General features: G+C 45.3%; 2 protein-coding genes across 11 annotated transcripts in view; one reads left to right on the top strand and one right to left on the bottom strand.

Moving 5' to 3' along the window:
- KIF9 (kinesin family member 9) overlaps positions 1 to 167 on the bottom strand; it is a 52,211-nt gene extending 52,044 nt beyond the window's left edge. For all 6 annotated transcript variants that reach the window (XM_063661230.1, XM_063661234.1, XM_063661233.1 and 3 more), the window contains exon 1: positions 20 to 167. Coding sequence is in view for 1 of the 6 variants with exons in the window: in XM_054481904.2 (XP_054337879.1) it covers positions 20 to 117 (98 nt within the window). In the remaining 5 variants the exon portion in view is untranslated. The remainder of the gene's footprint in view (positions 1 to 19) is intronic.
- A 22-nt stretch (positions 168 to 189) lies between these two features.
- KLHL18 (kelch like family member 18) overlaps positions 190 to 18,492 on the top strand; it is a 62,104-nt gene continuing 43,801 nt past the window's right edge. For 2 of the 5 annotated variants that reach the window (XM_054481911.2, XM_054481909.2), the window contains exon 1: positions 312 to 620. In XM_054481911.2, coding sequence (XP_054337886.1) covers positions 312 to 620 — 309 coding nt within the window. Of the gene's footprint in view, positions 621 to 14,941; positions 15,142 to 18,492 lie in introns of all 5 variants that reach the window. The other 3 variants (XM_054481913.2, XM_054481910.2, XM_054481912.2) reach the window with 3 other exon arrangements.

Raw genomic sequence — 18,492 nt, 5'->3', positions numbered from 1 at the left:
GCGAGCAGCCCCTGCTCACCGTTCACCAGGCAGCGACGCTGCCGGGACGCGACTGCCGCAACCGAAACCACCTGCGCTCCCCACGCGGGGCTGCCTGGCTGGGTACACGGTCGCCATAGCAACGGGTCGCTTCCGGGGATTCCGGAAGTGTCGGGGGTGGCGGAAATGAAGTCCGAGGTCCTACGTCGAGGATACGGGTGAGGTCATGGCCGAATCGGGAAGACGAGAGATGAGGCCGATTAATCTAGAAAGACTTCGGCAGATGCACATGCGAAGCCAAGGTCGAGATAGCGAGGGAACGAAGGCCGCACATGAACCAGGAAGCGGGGCGGCGGGGCTTCCGGCGCCGAGGAGGTTCAACTACGGCGGCCGCGGAGGCCCGTCCGATTGCTGCTCCGCGCTCCGAGCGGCTGTCGGCGTGCGCTATCGCCCCGCCCTGGTTAGTCTCTAGCCGGCCGGCGAGGCTTGCGCAGTTGCGGTGGCCGGGGAAGATGGTGGAGGACGGCGCGGAGGAGCTGGAGGATCTGGTGCACTTCTCCGTGTCTGAGTTGCCTAGTCGCGGCTACGGCGTCATGGAGGAGATCCGGCGGCAGGGCAAGCTGTGCGACGTGACCCTCAAGGTACCGCGGACTGGGCGGCGGCGGGCTGAGGGGAAAGGGGTAGAGCGGGGAGTAAAAAGGGGCGGGGGACAGAGAAAGAGAGGTCTAGCAGGGAGAGGGGTGGGGAGAAGAGGTGTGAGGGGGGCCGAGTAGTGGGGAGAGAGGTGCCGAGCAAAAGGGGATCGGGCCCGAGTGGGGAGAGGAAGAGGACAACCTTTCAGCCGTTGGGAGGAAAGGTTGAGAGGTGCGCCGCTTAGGCCCTTGGAGTGGGAGACACTGGGGTGACAGCCTCCTTTTTCTGTCACGCAGACAAGAGAAAATGGACTTGCCTTCTATGGAGGCAGGGGCGGTGGCCGGCCCCACATGCTGATGGGCACCACTGAAGCACCCTCTCTTGTCACTACAGATATTTCTTTGTGCCTGTCGAACTTGGCTATGCTGTTCTAGAAGAGAAGGCTTCTCCTTAGGAATCATTGCCCTTAATTGTTGAATTACTACTTTGTCTCTTAAGAGCTTTTAAAATCTGATCTGGAAATTTTTTGAGGTGGGAAGCCACCCTGCCCCACACTGGAAGGCACCACTCACCACCACCACCACCACCACAAAGTTCCCCGGGGCTGGGCCTGCTGGCCGCGTGGGGAGAGGGATGCTGACTGATATTAAGAGGGAAAGATACCTTAACCACCTGTTCCCCACCAGCATTCTGGTCGCTAGAGCCAGCCTCCCTCCTGTTCCTGGGTCTTTTCATGTGGAAGAGGCATGCTGTGCTGCTCCCTGGCTAAGCCACCGAACCATGTGGAGACGTCCGGTTGGGGAGATGATGAGTGGGGCTGCCTGTTGGGCTTTGGCTAGAAAGCTCTCAGCATCTGTGGGTGATCCCTGTTTAAAAAACAAACAGGGCAGGCATGGTGGCTCACACCTGTAATCCCAGCACTTTGAGAGGCGAGAGGATCACCTGAGTGGGGGAGTTGGAGACCAGCCTGGGCTATGTAGGGAGACCCTGTCTCTACAAATAATAAAAAATTGTCTGGGCATGGTAGCCTGTGCCCGTAGTCCCAGCTACTCAGGAGGGTGAGGTGGGAGGATCGCTTGAGCCTAGGAGGTCAAGCCTGCAGTGAGTTGTAATCGCACCACTGCACTCCAGCCTGGGCAACACAGCAAGATCCTGTTTCTCCTATTTCTCTCTCTCTCTCACACACACACACACACACTCACACACACACAAAGAAATAAAAGAAAGAAAAAATAAAACTATGCAGAGATCCTTTTGCTCTTCTTTTCTTTTTTTTGAGACGGAGTCTCGTTCTGTTGCCCATGCTAGAGTGCAGTGGCGCTATCTCGGCTCACTGAAACCTCTCTCTCCCGGGTTCAAGCGAATCTTCTGCCTCAGCCTCCCCAGCAGCTGGGACTACAGGCGCACACCACTACCCCTGGCTAATTTTTTCTATTTTTAGTAGAGACAGGGTTTCACCATGTTGCCCAGGCTGGTCTTGAACTCCTGAGCTTCAGCAGTCTGCCCACCTCAGCCTCCCAAAGTGCTAGAATTACACGCGTGAGTCACCGCGTGTGTGATAATAATAAGAGCCCAGCCTGCTCTTCTTATTTTCTACATGGTTAAGGAATCTTTTCTTTTGCAACATAGTTGAGTCAGACCTCTGGAGATGGTAGAGTAGGATGGTTGAGTATGGCTTTGAAAGCAGAAGGATTTGGATTAAAATCCTAGTTGTAACCTTGAGCAAGTTACTTAATCTCTGTAAGCCTTGGTTTTTTTGTTTTTATTTTTATTTTTTTGAGACAGAGTCTTGCTGTGTCACACAGGCTGGAGTGCAGTGGCATGATCTTGGCTCACTGCAACCTCCACCTCCTGGCTTCAAGCCAGTCTCCTGCCTTAGCCTCCCAAGTAGCTGGGACTACAGGCGCCCGCCACCAGGCCCGGCTAATTTTTGTGTGTGTTTTTAGTAGAGACAGGGTTTCACTATGTTAGCCAGACTGGTCCTGAGCGCCTGACCTCGTGATCCGCCTGCCTCAGCCTCCCAAAGTTCGGGGATTACAGGCGTGAGCCAGCAAGCCCGGCCCTTTTCATCATTCTAAACCCCTCCTGAAGGAGGTGGTTTTTCCAGGAGAGGAGTGAAGTGATCTGAGAAGGCGTGAGATCTTCTCATATGGGAAAGAGGAACCAAGAGAATTGAGAAAAAATGAGCTAGACTAAAGGAAGCAGAGAAAATAAAAGTAAATTAGAAGTTTTTGTCCACAGTGATTACATGGTAGAAGATGTTAAGGCCGCTAGAAATTTGTAAGCAGAAAAATGATCCGGTTGTGGCAGCAACATTTCGTGTAAATAGAGACTAGTGAGAAGCAGTAATAGGTATGAATTTCTAGATTAAAACTTAGGCTGTAGGCTGGGCACTGTGGCTCACGCCTGTTATCCCAGCACTTTGGAAGGCCAAGGCGAGTGGATCGCTTGAGCCCAGGAGTTTGAGACCAGCCTGGGCAACATGGCAAAACCCCGTCTCTATTGGGGAAAAAAAAAAAAGGATTTAGGCTGTAAGGGTGAACCAGGGGAATCTTATAGGACACGGGGAATCAAAAAGGGTATGGCAGCGTGGGATGGTCACAGATACTTCTACATAAAGTATTAATAGTACATTTAATGCAGATACTGAATATAGTAATCTTTTAGCAGAATATTGCTTGTTCATTCAAAGGGACAAGTAAATTATCAGACATGGCTGGGTGCAGTGGCTCACGCCTGTAATCCCAGCACTTTGGGAGGCTGAGGCAGGTGGATTGCATTGAACTCAGGAGTTTGAGACCAGCTTGGGCAACGTGGTGAAACCCCATCTCTACAAAAAATTAGCTGTAGTGGTGTGTACCTTTAGTCTTTCTTAGCTGCTCAGGAGGCTGAGGTGGGAGGATCACTTGAGCCCGGGAGGCAGAGGCTGCAGTGAGCCGAGATTGTGCCACTGCACTCCAGCCTGGGCAACAGAGTGAGACCCTGTCTCAAAAAAAAAAAAAAAAAAGAATCAGACATAGTTTCAACTGAGACGGTCAGCCTGAATTGCTGTGTTAGCTTCAGGGATCTAGAACATAAGAACCAGTATATTTATTTTTTTCTCTCTTTAATAAAAAGCCTCCAGTGGGAAGGACTAGTATAAACACATGGGCTAGAGCTGGACGGGACTGTAGAGAGCATTTACTTCGCTCATTTTGAAAACTTTATTGTAGAGCCCAAGGAGTAGCTCTGTAGCAATATAATGGTGGGACCAGGGAAACGGCATGCAAACCAGGCTCTGCACATTTCACTACTTGCCACCAGAGCTGTCCTGGGAAATCTGTTTTGTCTCTCTTTCTTGTCAAAGTTTTCCTTCAGTTTTCTGGTGACTCCACAGTGTTTTTCAATTAAACAGACACTGAAAAACTGGTTGGAAGCTTTTGAGTGTGAGATGTTTTATTGACTGGTGGGCCTCCCTGTCAGGCAGTGGTTCTCAAACTTCAGTGGACGTCAGAATCACCTGGTGGCCTTGTTAAAACGCTGGTTGTTGGACCTCACCCAGAATTTCTGATTCATTAGGTCTGGCATGGGTCTGAAAACTCATATTTCTGACAGGTTCCCCTGTGATGCTACTCTTAGTTTGGGACCATGTTCTGAGAGCCATGGTTGTAGGGTGATGGACCTGTCGTTTTCTGTGGGATGTGTTCAAAGTCCGTAGATCTTCCTCCAGGCTTCTTCCTAGGTGGTATAAGCCTGGCTGTTATTCTGGGAGCCTTATAGTAGGAGAGGTCTCGAGGTTCTCCCTTCTGTATGCAGACTTTCACTTAATCCCCCTAAATGGTACCACTTCCTTGTCTTCTGTGGTGCCCTGGTTACCCAGGTCCAGAGGCTCTTGTTCATCCTGTCTGAAGAGTAAACCTCCAGTCTTCTGCAGTTGCTTGTCTGGGGAGGGGGACCAATACTTCCTGATTTCGGCCCTTCTTCTTGCTCACAACTTCAGAGGAAACTGGTACCTCCAATGGTTCCATTTTGGAGGGGATTCTTTAGTGGCTTGCCATCCGCAACACTCAGTATCCTCTAAGTCAGTTACTACTCATTCGTCTTCTTTTCTTCTTCTAAAATTTTGTTGACCCTTCTAATCTGCTGTCTCTCTCTGCTTCTTTTTCCTTCAGAGCTTTGCTGTTCCTTGATCATCAGTCTGAAAGGCAGTATCACACAGACTCTGCAGCCACACTGCCTACGTTTGAGTTCTGGGTCTGCCACTTGTTAGCTGTGAAAATGAGCAGCTTCCTTAAACCCTGGTGATTCTCTGTCTCGTCTGTAAAATGCACATCACCACCTACTTGAGTGTTGAGGATTCAATTAGTTAATGTACTTCAAATAATCATGTAGTAAATGTTCAGTAAGAGGTGTGTGTGTGTGTGTGTGTATATTTTTTTTTCTTTCTTTTTTTGAGACAGAGTCTTGCTCTGTTGTCCAGGCTGAAGGGCAGTAGCGCAATCTTGGCTCACTGCAACCTCCACCTCCCAGGTTCAAGCGATTCTTCTGCCTCAGCCTCTTGAGTAGCTGGGATTACAGCTACATACCACCATGCGTGGCTAATTTTTGAATTTTTAATAGAAATGGGGTTTCACCATGTTGGCCAGTATGGTCTGAAACTTCTGACCGCAAGTGATCTGCCTGCCTCGGCCTCCCAAAATGTTGGGATTACAGGCATCAGCCCCCACGCCTGGCCAGTAGTATATATTTATTAATAATAACTTAATGGAGTTTCTAGAAGGAGTGGAGATAAATTCATGTGTTCAACCTGCCATTTTGAATTTGTTTTAGCTTCTGATGAACTTTGAATGATTTTACCTGGACAAAATGTTCATTGCCTTAAATGACTTTGCTGGCTGGACGCGGTGGCTCACGCCTGATCCCAGCACTGTGGGAGGCCGAGATGAGCAGATCACGAGATCAAGAGATCGAGAACATCCATGCCAACATGGTGGAACCCCATCTCTACTAAAAATACAAAAATTAGCTGGACATGCTGGCACGGGCCTGTAGTCCCAGCTACTCAGGAGGCTGAGGCAGCAAAATCGCTTGAACCTGGGAGGCAGAGGTTGCAGTGAGCCGAGATCACGCCACTGCATTCCAGCCTGGGGACAGAGTGAGACTCTGTCTCAAAAAAAAAAAAAAAAAAAAGACTTTGCCAACCACTGCACTAATTCATTAGCCTGCACTTCACAAATGAAGACCCAAGCCCAGAAAGGGAAGGGACTCATTCAAGGTCACAGGTTGAGTTAAGCAGCACTGGGACTAGACTCTTCGTCTCCGTATTCAGGGTCAGGTGTTCTCTCATGCTCTCCTGTTGCCTCTTCTGTCACTGACGGTAAATGAACTGATTTTGGCTGCTACCACATGAATTAATCTACCTCAGGTCTACTGTATTCATCCTTAATGGCGTGTCATCTTTTCTGTCTTCCTGAATTTTAGGGAGAATGTGAAAATAAATATTAGCAGGCATTCTCAAAATTAACTGCCAACACTTGAACCTAGGCTTAATTTCCTTTTGGGAAATATTTGAAATTTAAATTCATTGGAAGCCTGTCGGATAGTGAGGTAGAGGCATGACAGAAAAGAGTAACATATTCATAAAAAAAAAAAATCACATTCTGTATCTCCCATGGCTTGAACCTGTTATGAGAAAAAGCCCATGGTCCTTTTCCTTGGCAAATCATTTTATCTTAAAAGTTAGGAGGATTGTAGTGCAAGACTTCTTGGCATAAGGCTTGGCCTAGGTAGAGAGATTTGTGTCCATGGACGCTCTCATCCCCTCTTCCCAGCATTGAGTTTCGTGTCCTTTGCTCTGGGCTGCCAGGAGCCCAAGGCTCAGGAAGCATTGCCTGATTCATCTGGGTCTAGCCAGTTGGGCACACTTGCTAGATTTAATGAGTTTTTCTTCTTATTCATGAGATTTGGAGCCAGATTTATATATTTATTTTTTTCCGTTGTGCTTCTGTAAGGCATTGAGATTCATATATTTCTGCTCTCCCTTTATCTCACACATTTATTTTCTTTTTGAGTGACAGCAGAATGAGGTCACCAAGCCTGAGTATTATTCACAGGGCCATAAGCTTAAAGGAGAGAGAAGCTCCCTATATAGACACACACCCTTTGTTTTGCAACCGCTGATAAATGGTTCCTGAAAGATCTGCTGGCATTAGTCTTCTCAGCATTTTCCCAAGGCCCCTGCCGAGGTTTCGAACCTGGCTCTGATAATTTAGCCCTCAGAAGGAAATGTTTTTTCCATGGGTGAAAGGTACAGTATTAGAATATTTCCTTGTGTTACCCACTAAGTGTAGGCACACAATTTTCACGAAATTGGCTTCAAGAGCTACACATTTGAATCTGGAATCTTGCCTAATTTGTTGTCACCACTGGCTTTGTGATGAAAGAGTAGGTGGAGAAGGATATGAGGAAATGAAGTAAGGGCTTGTTGATGCATGCCATTTTTATGTTGTGTATAGTACAGTGAGTTACACAGGGTTAATTATAGAGCTAGAATAATCATATTAAAAGGAGCTGTAGGCTGGGTACGGTGGCTCACATCTGTAATCTCAGCACTTTGGGAGGCGAGGTGGGAGGATTGCTTGAGTCCAGGAGGTCAAGGCTGCAGTGTGAGCCATGGTTGAACGACTGCACCGCAGCCTGGCAATAGCGTGACTCTGTCTCAAAAAAAAAAGAGAATTGTAGAGGTTCCCTATCAAAGCTATCATTTTACATGTGTATGCATGGACATAGAGTGTGCAATGAATGGAGACTGGCGTGGGGTGAGGGATGAGAAATTACTGGGTACAATGTACATTATTTGGATGATGGTTACACTAAAAGCCCAGACTTCACCACTATGCAATATATCCATGTATCAAAACTGCACTTGTACCCCTAAATTTGTACAAATAAAAACATTTTTAAGCCATCATTTTACAGATGTAAAAAACTCTGAGGCTTAGAGCTATTAACGGATTTGCTCATGGCACAGAGCTATATCAGCTGAGATCTAACATAGCTATTTATTGGTGGAAGCCATGCTTTTACATCCTGTCAGATTATTCACCTGCCCTGCTGATGGTATGAAGCCAAGTAGGGAACAAATCATCCTTAGTGTCATTCTTGAGCACAGAGGGCAGGGATTCGAATGTCCAGATGCCACACCAACATTTTATTTCAGGAGAGAAGATGCAGGCTTTTTCTACTGGTCTTTTAGACATATGAATTCTTGACTCTGATTTTGAAATGACATTGTATTGGAAAACTTGTGCTTCTGAATATTGCTCATTCCCAGGGTTTTCTACTGACATTTTTCATGTAGTTAGGTTTATCTCTCTCTATGTAGTTAGCTTTGTCTCCTTCTTTTTTTTTTTCTTGAGACGGGGTCTTGTCCCTAGCCCAGGCTGGAGTACAGTGGTGGATCACAGCTCACTGCAGCCTCGAAATCCCTGGCTCAAGCCATCCTCCCATCTCAGCCTCCCAAGTAGCTGGGGCCACAAGTGTATGCCACCACGCCTGGCTAATTTTTTTTATTTTTTGAGAGATGGGGCCTCACCTTGTTGCCTAGGCTGGTCTCAAACTCCTAGGCTCAAGCGATCCTCCTGCTTCCACCTCCCCAAGTGCTGGGATTACAGCCATGAACCACCACACCTGGCCCAGCCTTGTCTCTTTCTAATGAGCAATAAGAACTGAGAGGAAGAACATGCTCCTTGAGGGGCACAGCACTTGTTATATGAATTTCCTATCAAAAATTCAGTTTTAATCTCCTTGTTCAAGTTATGTTGTGGATAATGCTGTTAAATTTGAACACCAATTAGGTGAATTAGAGAGCTTGATGCTGCCTGACATGTAAGTCGGGAAAGAGAGTTGGAGGTACAGCCTGGACTATCCGTTACTAGCCAAGCAACATTGATCATGTTCACCCTAAGGCTTCTGGAGCTTGGCTGGCTGGCTGGCTGACTGGCTCGCCAGGTACATTTAAGAAGCCTGTGCTTGGGGATGTTTCTTAACTGCAGGCAGTTCCTTTATTATTCTGTACATGAGACTCCATTGTTTGCCCCTTAGCCCCACCCTGTTTAGCTTGTAGGCTAGTTGATGGAAGATGAGACCACATTGTTTTTCTAAAGGTGTGTTCCTAGCCCTTCCCAAATTACAAGCATGGCAGCTACCTTTCTGCTTTCGAACTTGTTGAGTATTGGCACTGTCATTGCCTCTTTGGCATGGAACCAGCCAGCTGGCCTGTGGTTAGCTTAGGAAGACCTTAGGAAGAACATCCAAGCAGCTGATTACATCACCGCTTTTTTCCAGTTGGGGACAAAAGTGGGTGAACCAAGGTGGGTGAACTAAGAGTTAACAAGCATTTTCTGTAAAGGGCCAGGTAGTAAATATTTAAGAATTTGTGGGTAATATAGTTTCAGTTGCAGCTACTTAACTCTGATGCTATAGTGCAAAAGCAGCTATACACAATGTATAAATGAATGGGTGTGACTGTGTTCCAGTGAAACTTTACAAAAGCATGAGCTGAATCCGTTGCCTATAGTTTACTGACCTCTGTTATATACTGATAGGGCCTCTAAGGCTTTTGAAGTAGGTTTTATTTTTATTATTTATTGCTCTAGCATATACTTCTGTAGTTTCAACACAGTATTTAGGAATTGAAGCATTTCTTGTTAAAGAATACAGATGAACCAGAAGTGAAAAAAATTTTCCCAGCTTACTACAGGTGATCATGGGACTATACTGATTAGTGAGTGAGTAAGTAACATAGAAGTTATTGTTAAATTTAGCATCTCATTTGTAAAGCCTTTGCGCTGTGCTGGAACTTGAAGCAGAATGTTTCCAAAGTCTTAACTAAAGACACCATGCTCCCATTCTGCCTCAGTTGAAGCTGAAGATGCTTAGCTGCTGGCAGAATGGCAGGCCAGAGACCCTGATGGCTCTTACTTTCCAGTGAAGCAGTCTGTGTTCAGGGCCTTGAAGGTAAAGGTCAGAGCTTGGGCTTTTGGAAGGCAAAATAGGGGATCTGTAGTTCAAATATGACCCAATATAATGGTATATGTGGGCAGAGTGTTCTGAATAGCTGATCAGAACACAAAAATGCTTTTCACGCCTGTAATCCCAGCACTTTGGGAGGCCAGGGTGGGTGGATCACCTGAGGTCAGGAGTTCGAGACCAGCCTGACCAACATGGTGAAACCCCATCTCTACTAAAAATACAAAATTAGCCAGGCATGGTGGCGCATGCCTGTAGTCCCAGCTACTCAGGAGGCTGAGGCGGGAGAATCGCTTGAACCCAGGAGGCAGATGTTGCAGTGAGCCGAGATCACGCCATTGCACTCCAGCCTAGGCAACAAAAGTGAAACTCCATCTCAAAAAAAAAAGCTTTCAAAAAATAAGTTCAAGAACAGATAGATAGTTGTACACCAGTGTTCATAGCAGCATTATTCACAATAGCCAAAAGGTGGAAGCAACCCAAGAGTCTACCACTGGGTGAATGGATAAACAAAATATGGTATATGGCTGGACACAGTGGCTGACGCCTATAATCCCAGCACTTTGGGAGGCCAAGGCAGGCAGATGGCATGAACCCAGGAGTTTGAGACCAGCCTGGGCCACATGGCAAAACCTTGTCTTTACAAAAAATACAAAAATTAGCCAGGCGCGGTGGTACACACTTGTAGTCCTAGCTACTTGGGAGGCTGAGGTGCGAGAATCACCTGTGCCCCGGGAGGTCAAGGCTGCTGTGAGCCATGATTATACCACTGCACTTCAGGCTGGGCAACAGCAAGACCCTGTCTCAAAAAAAAAAAAAAAAAAAGTATATACATACAGTGAAATATTAGCCTTTAAAAAGAAGAAAATTCTGCTGCAACATGGGTGAACCTTGAAGACATTACACTAAGTGAAATAAGCCAGTTACAAAAGGACAAATGTGTGATTCCACTTATATGAACTACCTAGAATAGTCAAATTCATGAAGACAGAAAGTGGAATGATGGTTGCCAGGGGCCGGGAGGAGGGGGAATGGAGAGTTACTGTTTAATGGGTATAGTTTCAGTTTGGGAAGATGAAGAATTCTGGAGACAGATAGTGGTGATGGTTGTAGAATGTACTTAATGCCACAGAACTGTACACTTGAACATGGTTAAAATGGTAAACTGTATGTTATTTATATTTAATCCAATTTTCAAAAGATAATTAGCTCAAGAAGACTTGTTACCAGCTGGGCAAGAGAGATCGCTTATAGTGCTTTGTGACTGTAGACACTAAAAACAGAATTTGTCTCTCTGTTGAAACCCAATGATTAGAAACATCTGATGCTAAGGAGTGATCTTTCCTACTCTTTATTTTTGTACTTGGCGCCTCAGCTGTTAAGAGCCAAATTGTATTAGCTCAGCCCTGTAGCTGCACTTCAAATGGTCACTTAAAAGGAATTGCCTTCTAAGAGGTACATATTTAGGAGATTCAGATGTGTTGTGAGCTTATTTTTCTTGGGTTGGTTTGTAAGCTCTAAATGTCGTGTAACCTTGACAGAGCTATTCTGAGGACCAGCAAAACAAGCCGTGCTAATATGTCTTCCAAGTAAAGGTGTGTTGGCATCATCTGCAAATTACAAATAGCTTTCAAACCTATATTTCTACCCCATTTGTCCTGTGGGTCCTCATACTCATTATGTCTAAAGTGAACACCCTTGCCCATCTTTTGTTTGTGTTAGGAGGGCACACAATCCGTCTAGTCGTGCACAGTTGAAACTCTGGGATTGTCTTTGGCTCATCCTCTCTTATGTGTATTTTGTGACACTTATTACAATAGTAATTACATAATTATTTATGGTGTTGTAACTCCACAAGAGCAGGGCTGTGACTGAATTATTTACTGAGGTATCTACATAATAGCTGCTTAGTAAACCACTGTCCTAATTGAGATCCTCTTTATCTTTTACCTAACCCAGGATTTCTTTAACTTCACTAGCATGTTGAGAGAATTCTTACCGACCCTCTAGGGAATGAGCCTTGGGCTACTAACAGATTGTTTTTCCCCAGGCTTAATTCCGATCTTATTCTGCTCTGAGTGGCTTCTCATTTCATTTTCATTCAGCAGGATGCTCAGCAGGTATGTCAGCACCTTCCATGTGCCAAGTACTGTTCTAGGTGCTGAGGGTGCAGCAGTGAGCAGAGTAGGCCAAGCCTTTTTGAGTATGAGCTTGCATCCTAGTGGAGTGGCAGACAATAAACAGATGGAAGATGTCCAGTGGTGATCAGTGCCATGAAGAAAAGTAAAGCAGGAGCCAGCCTCTCTTAATAGAGATCTAAATGAAGTGAGGGAGCAATCCATGAGGATATCTGAAGGCAGAGGGAACAGTAAGCACGGAGCCCTGAGGCAGGAGCACACTTGGTGTTTTGGGGAAACAGCAAGAAGCCAGAATGGTAAGGGCAGAGTGACCAAGGAAAAAAATGGAAGGACACGAGGTCAGAGAAGTAGCCACCCAGCCCAGCACAGTTCCTTGCATGGTATGGTACGGCTCAATAAATATGTTGTGAATGAATGAATGAAACCAATCAATAATTATGTATTTATGGATAAAGAATCAGGGCAGGGTGTTAGAGGTATACCTAAGGTATAGAAAGTTAGGATGCACATTCCATGGTTCATGAAGACAGCACTGCGTTTTGCTTGCACTTTCCCCTTCTGCGGTTTAGGAGAGATGATGATAATGGCCAGAGCCAGAAGACTAATTCTGACTTGTTCTTGAAGGAAATTCTGTTCTGCACACAGTGACAATCAGAGGTTAGAAACTTGTCAGCGGAGCCAGGAGCCGAGCAGAGCTGCTCAGCTCTTGGTGGTTGTAAAATGTGCCTCTACCTCATGTTGGGGAAAGCTTGTGTTTTCCATGTATATGGCTTAGCATTTTAAGTAATCAAGATGTCTGAGGGGTAATGGGAATGCAGGAGCAGCAGGTGGTGGCTAGTTTTCTGCAGGATTTAGGAAAGGACTGCTGATTTAACTGAATCTCTGATTATTCTAAGCTGCTCATAGAAATCCGCCAGTCACTGCTGTCTCAGACGTCAGAGGGAGAAGCTTAAGCATGTTCTGTTGTTGACAGCCATTCTGGTTGACTTCTCTAAGACTGCCAGCTGTATTCTTGATATTCAGAATCCTGCAGATGTGGCCCCTCTCTTCTATTCTCCCCTGCTTTCCCATGGTGTCCTCTTGCGTCAGCTGGCCATCTCTCTATGACTGTGTTCTCCTTCCTCTGGGCCTTTGCTCTAGTGTTCCTTTGGCTTGGCGTATCTGCTCACATCTGCCAAGCAGAGCCCTATCCGTGCTTCAAGCTTTCTTCCATATTTTCTTCCTTTGCTTTTTTTCCTTTTTCTTTCTTCCCTTGCTTTCCCTTTCCCTTTCTCTTTCTCCTTTTTTTCTTTTTTCTTTTTTTGGGGTCTCGCTCTTGCCCAGGCTGGTGCAGTGGTGCAGTCATAGTTCATTGTAACCTTGAATTCCTGGGCTCGAGTGATCTTCCCACCTCAGCTTTCTGAGTAGCTGGAACTACAGGTGTGTTGCCACCACACTCAGTTAATTTAAAAAGAAATTTTTTTTTTTTTTGGTAGATACAGGGTCTTGCTTTGTTGCCCAGGCTGGTCTCGAACTCCTGGCCTCAAGCGATCCTCCCGCCTCGGCCTCACAAAGTGCTGTGTAGCCACGGTGCCCGGCCCCTTCAAAGTTTCTTTTCTCAAAGGGACCCATGCCCTCTTTCTTGTGCTCTGTCCTATCACAGTGGGGGGTTGTGTGAAGTCCCATCTCTCTGAAGACAGTCTTCTCATATCCCTCCAGGTGTAGTTCATCTCCCCCTCTTCCACTGCACGTTAACCCCTCATTACTTAGTGTTGTCATTGGACTAATAGCGTCAGCATCACCTGGGTGGGGGCCTGTTCGAAGTGCAGAATTTCAGGTCCCGCCCCAGACCTACTGAACTAGAATCTGGTGCTTCTTACATCCTGTGCACATTAAAGTTTGAGAAACATTGCCACCATACATTGGTCCTACACCCCTTACTGGTCTGAGCAGGATGTAGATGGTTCGAGTGTTTTTGTTCCCCTCTAGATGTTGAACTCCTGATTCGTGAGCCATCTCTTACCTAGTATGGTTCTTAGCATGTTTCAAGCACTTAAAAGTATTTACTGAATTACCCTAACTAACCCCTGACCTTATGTTTGAGATGCTTCTTCAGTCAGCATACTATCTAAGTGCATTTACCTGCGTTTGGTGATTTGTAGGTGCATGAGACACCCTGCCGTGAATGGGAGTCAGCCTCTGTCTTTGGCATTTATAGATGAGTGGGGAAGATAGATATGCACCAATTATTAATAATTATGAGAAAAGGCAGAGTCTGATAAATTCTGTAACTGCATAGGCATCACCAGAGGCCTAAGGGAACATCAAAGGAGTAGCCGATATTTACAGTTCTGAGGGTTTGTGACTGTTTCATGGAAAGGATGGTATTTAGTTGGTACATTGCAAGATGAATAGGACTTTGACAGACAGGCACAGTGGAAAGAGGCATTCCAGGCCAGGGGAGAGTGTTCAGAGGCCCAGGCATGAAAGTACACCTACAGTGTTTCTTAAATAAGTAAGACATAGAGGAGCAAGGTGGAAGGTGGGATTGGAGAGGTAGGTTGAGTACAGACTGTGTACTCCTTAAATTTTCATGGTGAGGAGTCTAGACTGCTAAGAAACACCTGCAAATCAGTTGAAGTTGGTACAGTTACATGTTCAATGGTTTTTGAGGACTCTGCCCACTTGTCTCCCTTCCTCCGCTCCCATTCTACCTTGCTGGATATGAGTGGTAGGAAGTGGGGGGAGGGTTTAGAAGAAGTGGGAAGCAGCCTGAATGTTTTAGCCAGCTGTTTATATGGGACTGGAGCCCCAAGTCCTTTTTTAGTGTCAGCTGGTCAGCTACTTCCTTCCTCACCCCCTTCCTGTGTCACTACCCAGTGGGGCACTCTAAAGCAGAGAGACCAAAGCTCCATCACAGAGTGTTCAAAGAGTGTGCTCTAAAACGCTATCAAAAACTGCAGACTGAGCCCAGTATGTTTTATTATACTTGCCATCAGTTTCTTAACCCCAAGAGTTTATGAGGACTCATCATTTCTGCTTGTGGTAGTATTATATGAACCTGTGTCTCTCTGCCCATATTCTAGACTGGCAGTCAGGCCATCAGCATTCAAGGTGAAAGAATCCCGCCAGCTTCCATTTCCTTATATGCCATCTTGTTAGAAACCCACAAAGTAGCTAGTGTGGTCTGTTTATTTCTTCAGGACTGGGAATGCACTGTTACCCTGGGAGTCAAGCCCTCCACAAATTGACCCTAAGCCTCACCATCTTTTTCTTGAGCCTTTTACTTCAGCCAGCCGAATTTTCAGATGAGATGAGAAGGTCATGCTTTTCCACCTTTGAGCTCCCACTTTGACCAGCTCTGCCAGTCCTGAGCCAGAAGGTCAACAGTTAAAAAGAAGAGGTAAAATTCATCAGAAATTTTGTTACTTGTTTGTATCTCAGATGAAGGCTATTTTTAGATGCAATAGGCTTTAGAATTCATTAAATACAACTGAGTATGAGGCACTATGTTAAGTACTAGGATATAACCTTCCTTTCTTTGGGAAGAATATTCAGCCTGGATGGAGAGACATTCATTAGGGATAATATAATGTGTGCTATAGTGGAGGCTTGTACCAAGTGCCACAGAAAGGAGAGAGCTGACTGCCTGGAAGTCAGAGGCCCCTCGGAGGAGGGAACATTTGAGCTGAATCTTCAAGAATGAGGAATAATTCACTGGGCACATAAAAATGAGGGGATAAGAATCCAACCTGAGGGAACAAGACAATTTCTGGGAATTGCCAACAGTTTTTAGAAGAGAGTCATGGTGGGGGATAAAACTGGATGGGGGCCAGGTGCAGCGGCTCACACCTATAATCCCAGTACTTTGGGAGGCTGATGCAGAAGGATGCCTTAAATCCAGGAGTTCAAGACCAGCCTGGGCAACAAAGTGAGACCCCATCTCTACCAAAAATAAAAAAATTAGCCAGGTACCTATAGTCCCAGCTACTTGGGAGGATCACTTAAGCCCAGGAGTTCGAGGCTGCAGTGAGCTATGATTGTGTCACTACACTCCAGCCTGGGCAAGAGTGAGACCCTGTCTCTGAAAAAGAAAAAGAGAAAAAAACCTGTTTAGGATTTGGATCTGACTTGTAGGCAGTAGGGAGCCCCCTAAAATGGGGACTGACATGACCAGACTCAATTATATGTTGAGTTGACTCATTCCAAAACATCATGTATTCAACAAATACTGAATATTAATTTCTGACTATTCCAGGAAACATGAAACATACGAAGATTGCCCCCTTGGTGGAGCCCATATTTTAGTAAGGATAGATAAGTTAGTTATATCAGGCCACCACCATTTGCTCTTGTCAAGGTTACTAATGACCTCCACAATACAGAGCTAGTTCATAACCACACAGATCTCCATGTGCCACCTTTTATAGTCACATCAGCCCCCTCCCACCCACCATCTCTAATCTCTGGCAACCATGAATTTGTTGTCTCTCATTTTGAAATTGTTGTATAAATGAAATCGTAGAGTTCGTGACCTTTTTTCACCCAGCCTAATGCCCATGAGGTCCATCCAAGTTATTGTGTGTATTCATCATTTTTTCCTTTTTATTTCTGAGTAGTAGTCCATGATATGATTGTACCATAATTTGTCTAACCATTTCCAACCATCGAAGGACATTTTTCAGTTTTTAGGTATTATGAATAAAGCTTCTATGGATAGTCATGTACAGGATTTTGAGTGAACTTGTTTTCATTTCTCTGTAGTAAATGCCCAAGAGTAGAATTTTGTCATACAGTTTGTGTATTTTAATTTTAGAAGAAATTGTCAAACTATTTTCCAGAGTAGCGATATCATTTTGCATTCCCATTGGCATATATAAGTGTGGTGGTTAATTTTATGTGTCACCTTGGCTAGGCCCAGTTGTTTGGTCAAACACCAGTCTAGATGTTGCTGTGAAGATATTTTTTAGATGTGATTAACATTTAAATTAGTAGACTTTAGTTGAGTACAGTGGTATGTGCCTGTAATCCCAGCTACCTGGGAAGCTGAGGTGGGAGGATTGCCTGAGCCCAGGACTTTGAAACCAACTTGGGCAACATAGTGAGACCCCCATCTCATTTTAAAATAATAATAAGTTAGTAGACTTTCAGTAAAATCGATTACCTTCCATAATGTGGGTGGGCCTCATCCAGTCAGTGTAAGGCCTTAAAGAGCAGAAACTGAGCTTTCCCCTGAAGAAGCAGTTCTGCCTCAAGATTGCAAAATAGGCTGGGCGCAGTGGCTCACTCCTATGATCCCAGCACTTTGGGAGGCTGAGGTAAGAGGATTGCTTGAGCTCAGGAGTTTGAGACCAGCACAGGCAACATAGTGAGACCCTGTCTCCACAAAAAATAGAAAAATTAGCCAGATGTTGTGGCACATGCATGTAGTTGCAGCTACTCAGAAGACTGAGGCAGGAGGATTGATTGAGCCTGGGAGGTCCAGGGTGCAGTGAGCCGTGATTGCACCACTGCACTCCAGCCTGCCTGACAGAGTGATACTGTGTCTCAAAAAAAAAAAAAAAAAAAGGTTGCAAGATAAAAACCCTACCTAAGTTTCCTGCCTGCTCACCTGCCCTGCAGATTTCTGACTCAAGACTGTAACATCAAATCTTATCTGAATCTTCAGCCTGCTAGCCATACTGTATATTTTGGATTTGCTAGCCCCCGCAATTGCATGAGCCAATTCCTTAAAATAAGTTTCTCTCTCTCTCCCCCCCATATCTCCTCCCTCTCTCTCTCTCTCTCTCACTCCCTGTCCTCTTTCCCTTCTCCATTCCCTTCTTCCCTCCCACTGTCTTCCCCTTTTCCCTTCTCTCCCCCTCTCCACTCATCCCTCACCATCTCTCTCTCCCCACCTCCTTCTTTTCCTTCTTCCTACTTTCTTCCCCATTAGTTCTATTTCTCTGGAAAACCCTGACTAATATGGGTGACCCAATTCTTTTGCATCCTCACCAGCATTTTATATATATATATATATGTATATGTATATATATGTGTGTATATATGTGTATATATGTGTGTAGGTATGTATATGTGTGTACATATGTATATATGTGTATATATGTGTGTGTGTGTATATATATATTTAAATTCTCTTTATTTTTATTTTTTAGTAGAGATGGGTTTTGCCATGTTGCCCAAGCTGGTCTTGAACTCCTGGGCTCAAGACCAGCTGGGATTACAAGCATGAACCACCATGTTACAGGCATGAACCACCACACCCAGCCTAGCATTTTATATGATCACTGTTTTTTATTTTAGCCATTCTGTTAAATGAGTAGTGGTATCTTATTGTGATTCTTTTTTTTTTTTTTTTTTTTTTTTTGAGACAGAGTTTTGCTCTTGTTGCCCAGGCTGGAGTGCAATGGTGCGATCTCAGCTCACTGCAACCTCCGCCTCCCAGGTTCAAGTGATTCTCCAGCCTCAGCCTCCCAGGTAGCTAGGATTATAGGATGCGCCACCATGCCCGGCTAATTTTTGTATTTTTAGTAGAGACGGGGTTTCGCCATGTTGGTCAGGCTGGTCTCGAACTCCTGACCTCAGGTGATCCACCCACCTTGGCTTCCCAAAGTGCTGGGATTACAGTCGTTGAGTCACCGTGCCCGGCCTCACTGGGATTCTAATTTGCATTTTGCTAATGGGTAATGATGTTAGGCATCTTCTTATGTGTTTATTTGCCATTTGTATATCCTTTTTAATGAAATATCTTTTC

This window comes from Pongo pygmaeus, chromosome 2 (genome assembly GCF_028885625.2).
Source record: "Pongo pygmaeus isolate AG05252 chromosome 2, NHGRI_mPonPyg2-v2.0_pri, whole genome shotgun sequence".
Lineage (NCBI taxonomy): Eukaryota > Metazoa > Chordata > Mammalia > Primates > Hominidae > Pongo > Pongo pygmaeus.
The sequence above is the reverse complement of the archived record's forward strand: the minus strand, read 5'-3'. Positions and strand labels throughout refer to the sequence as shown.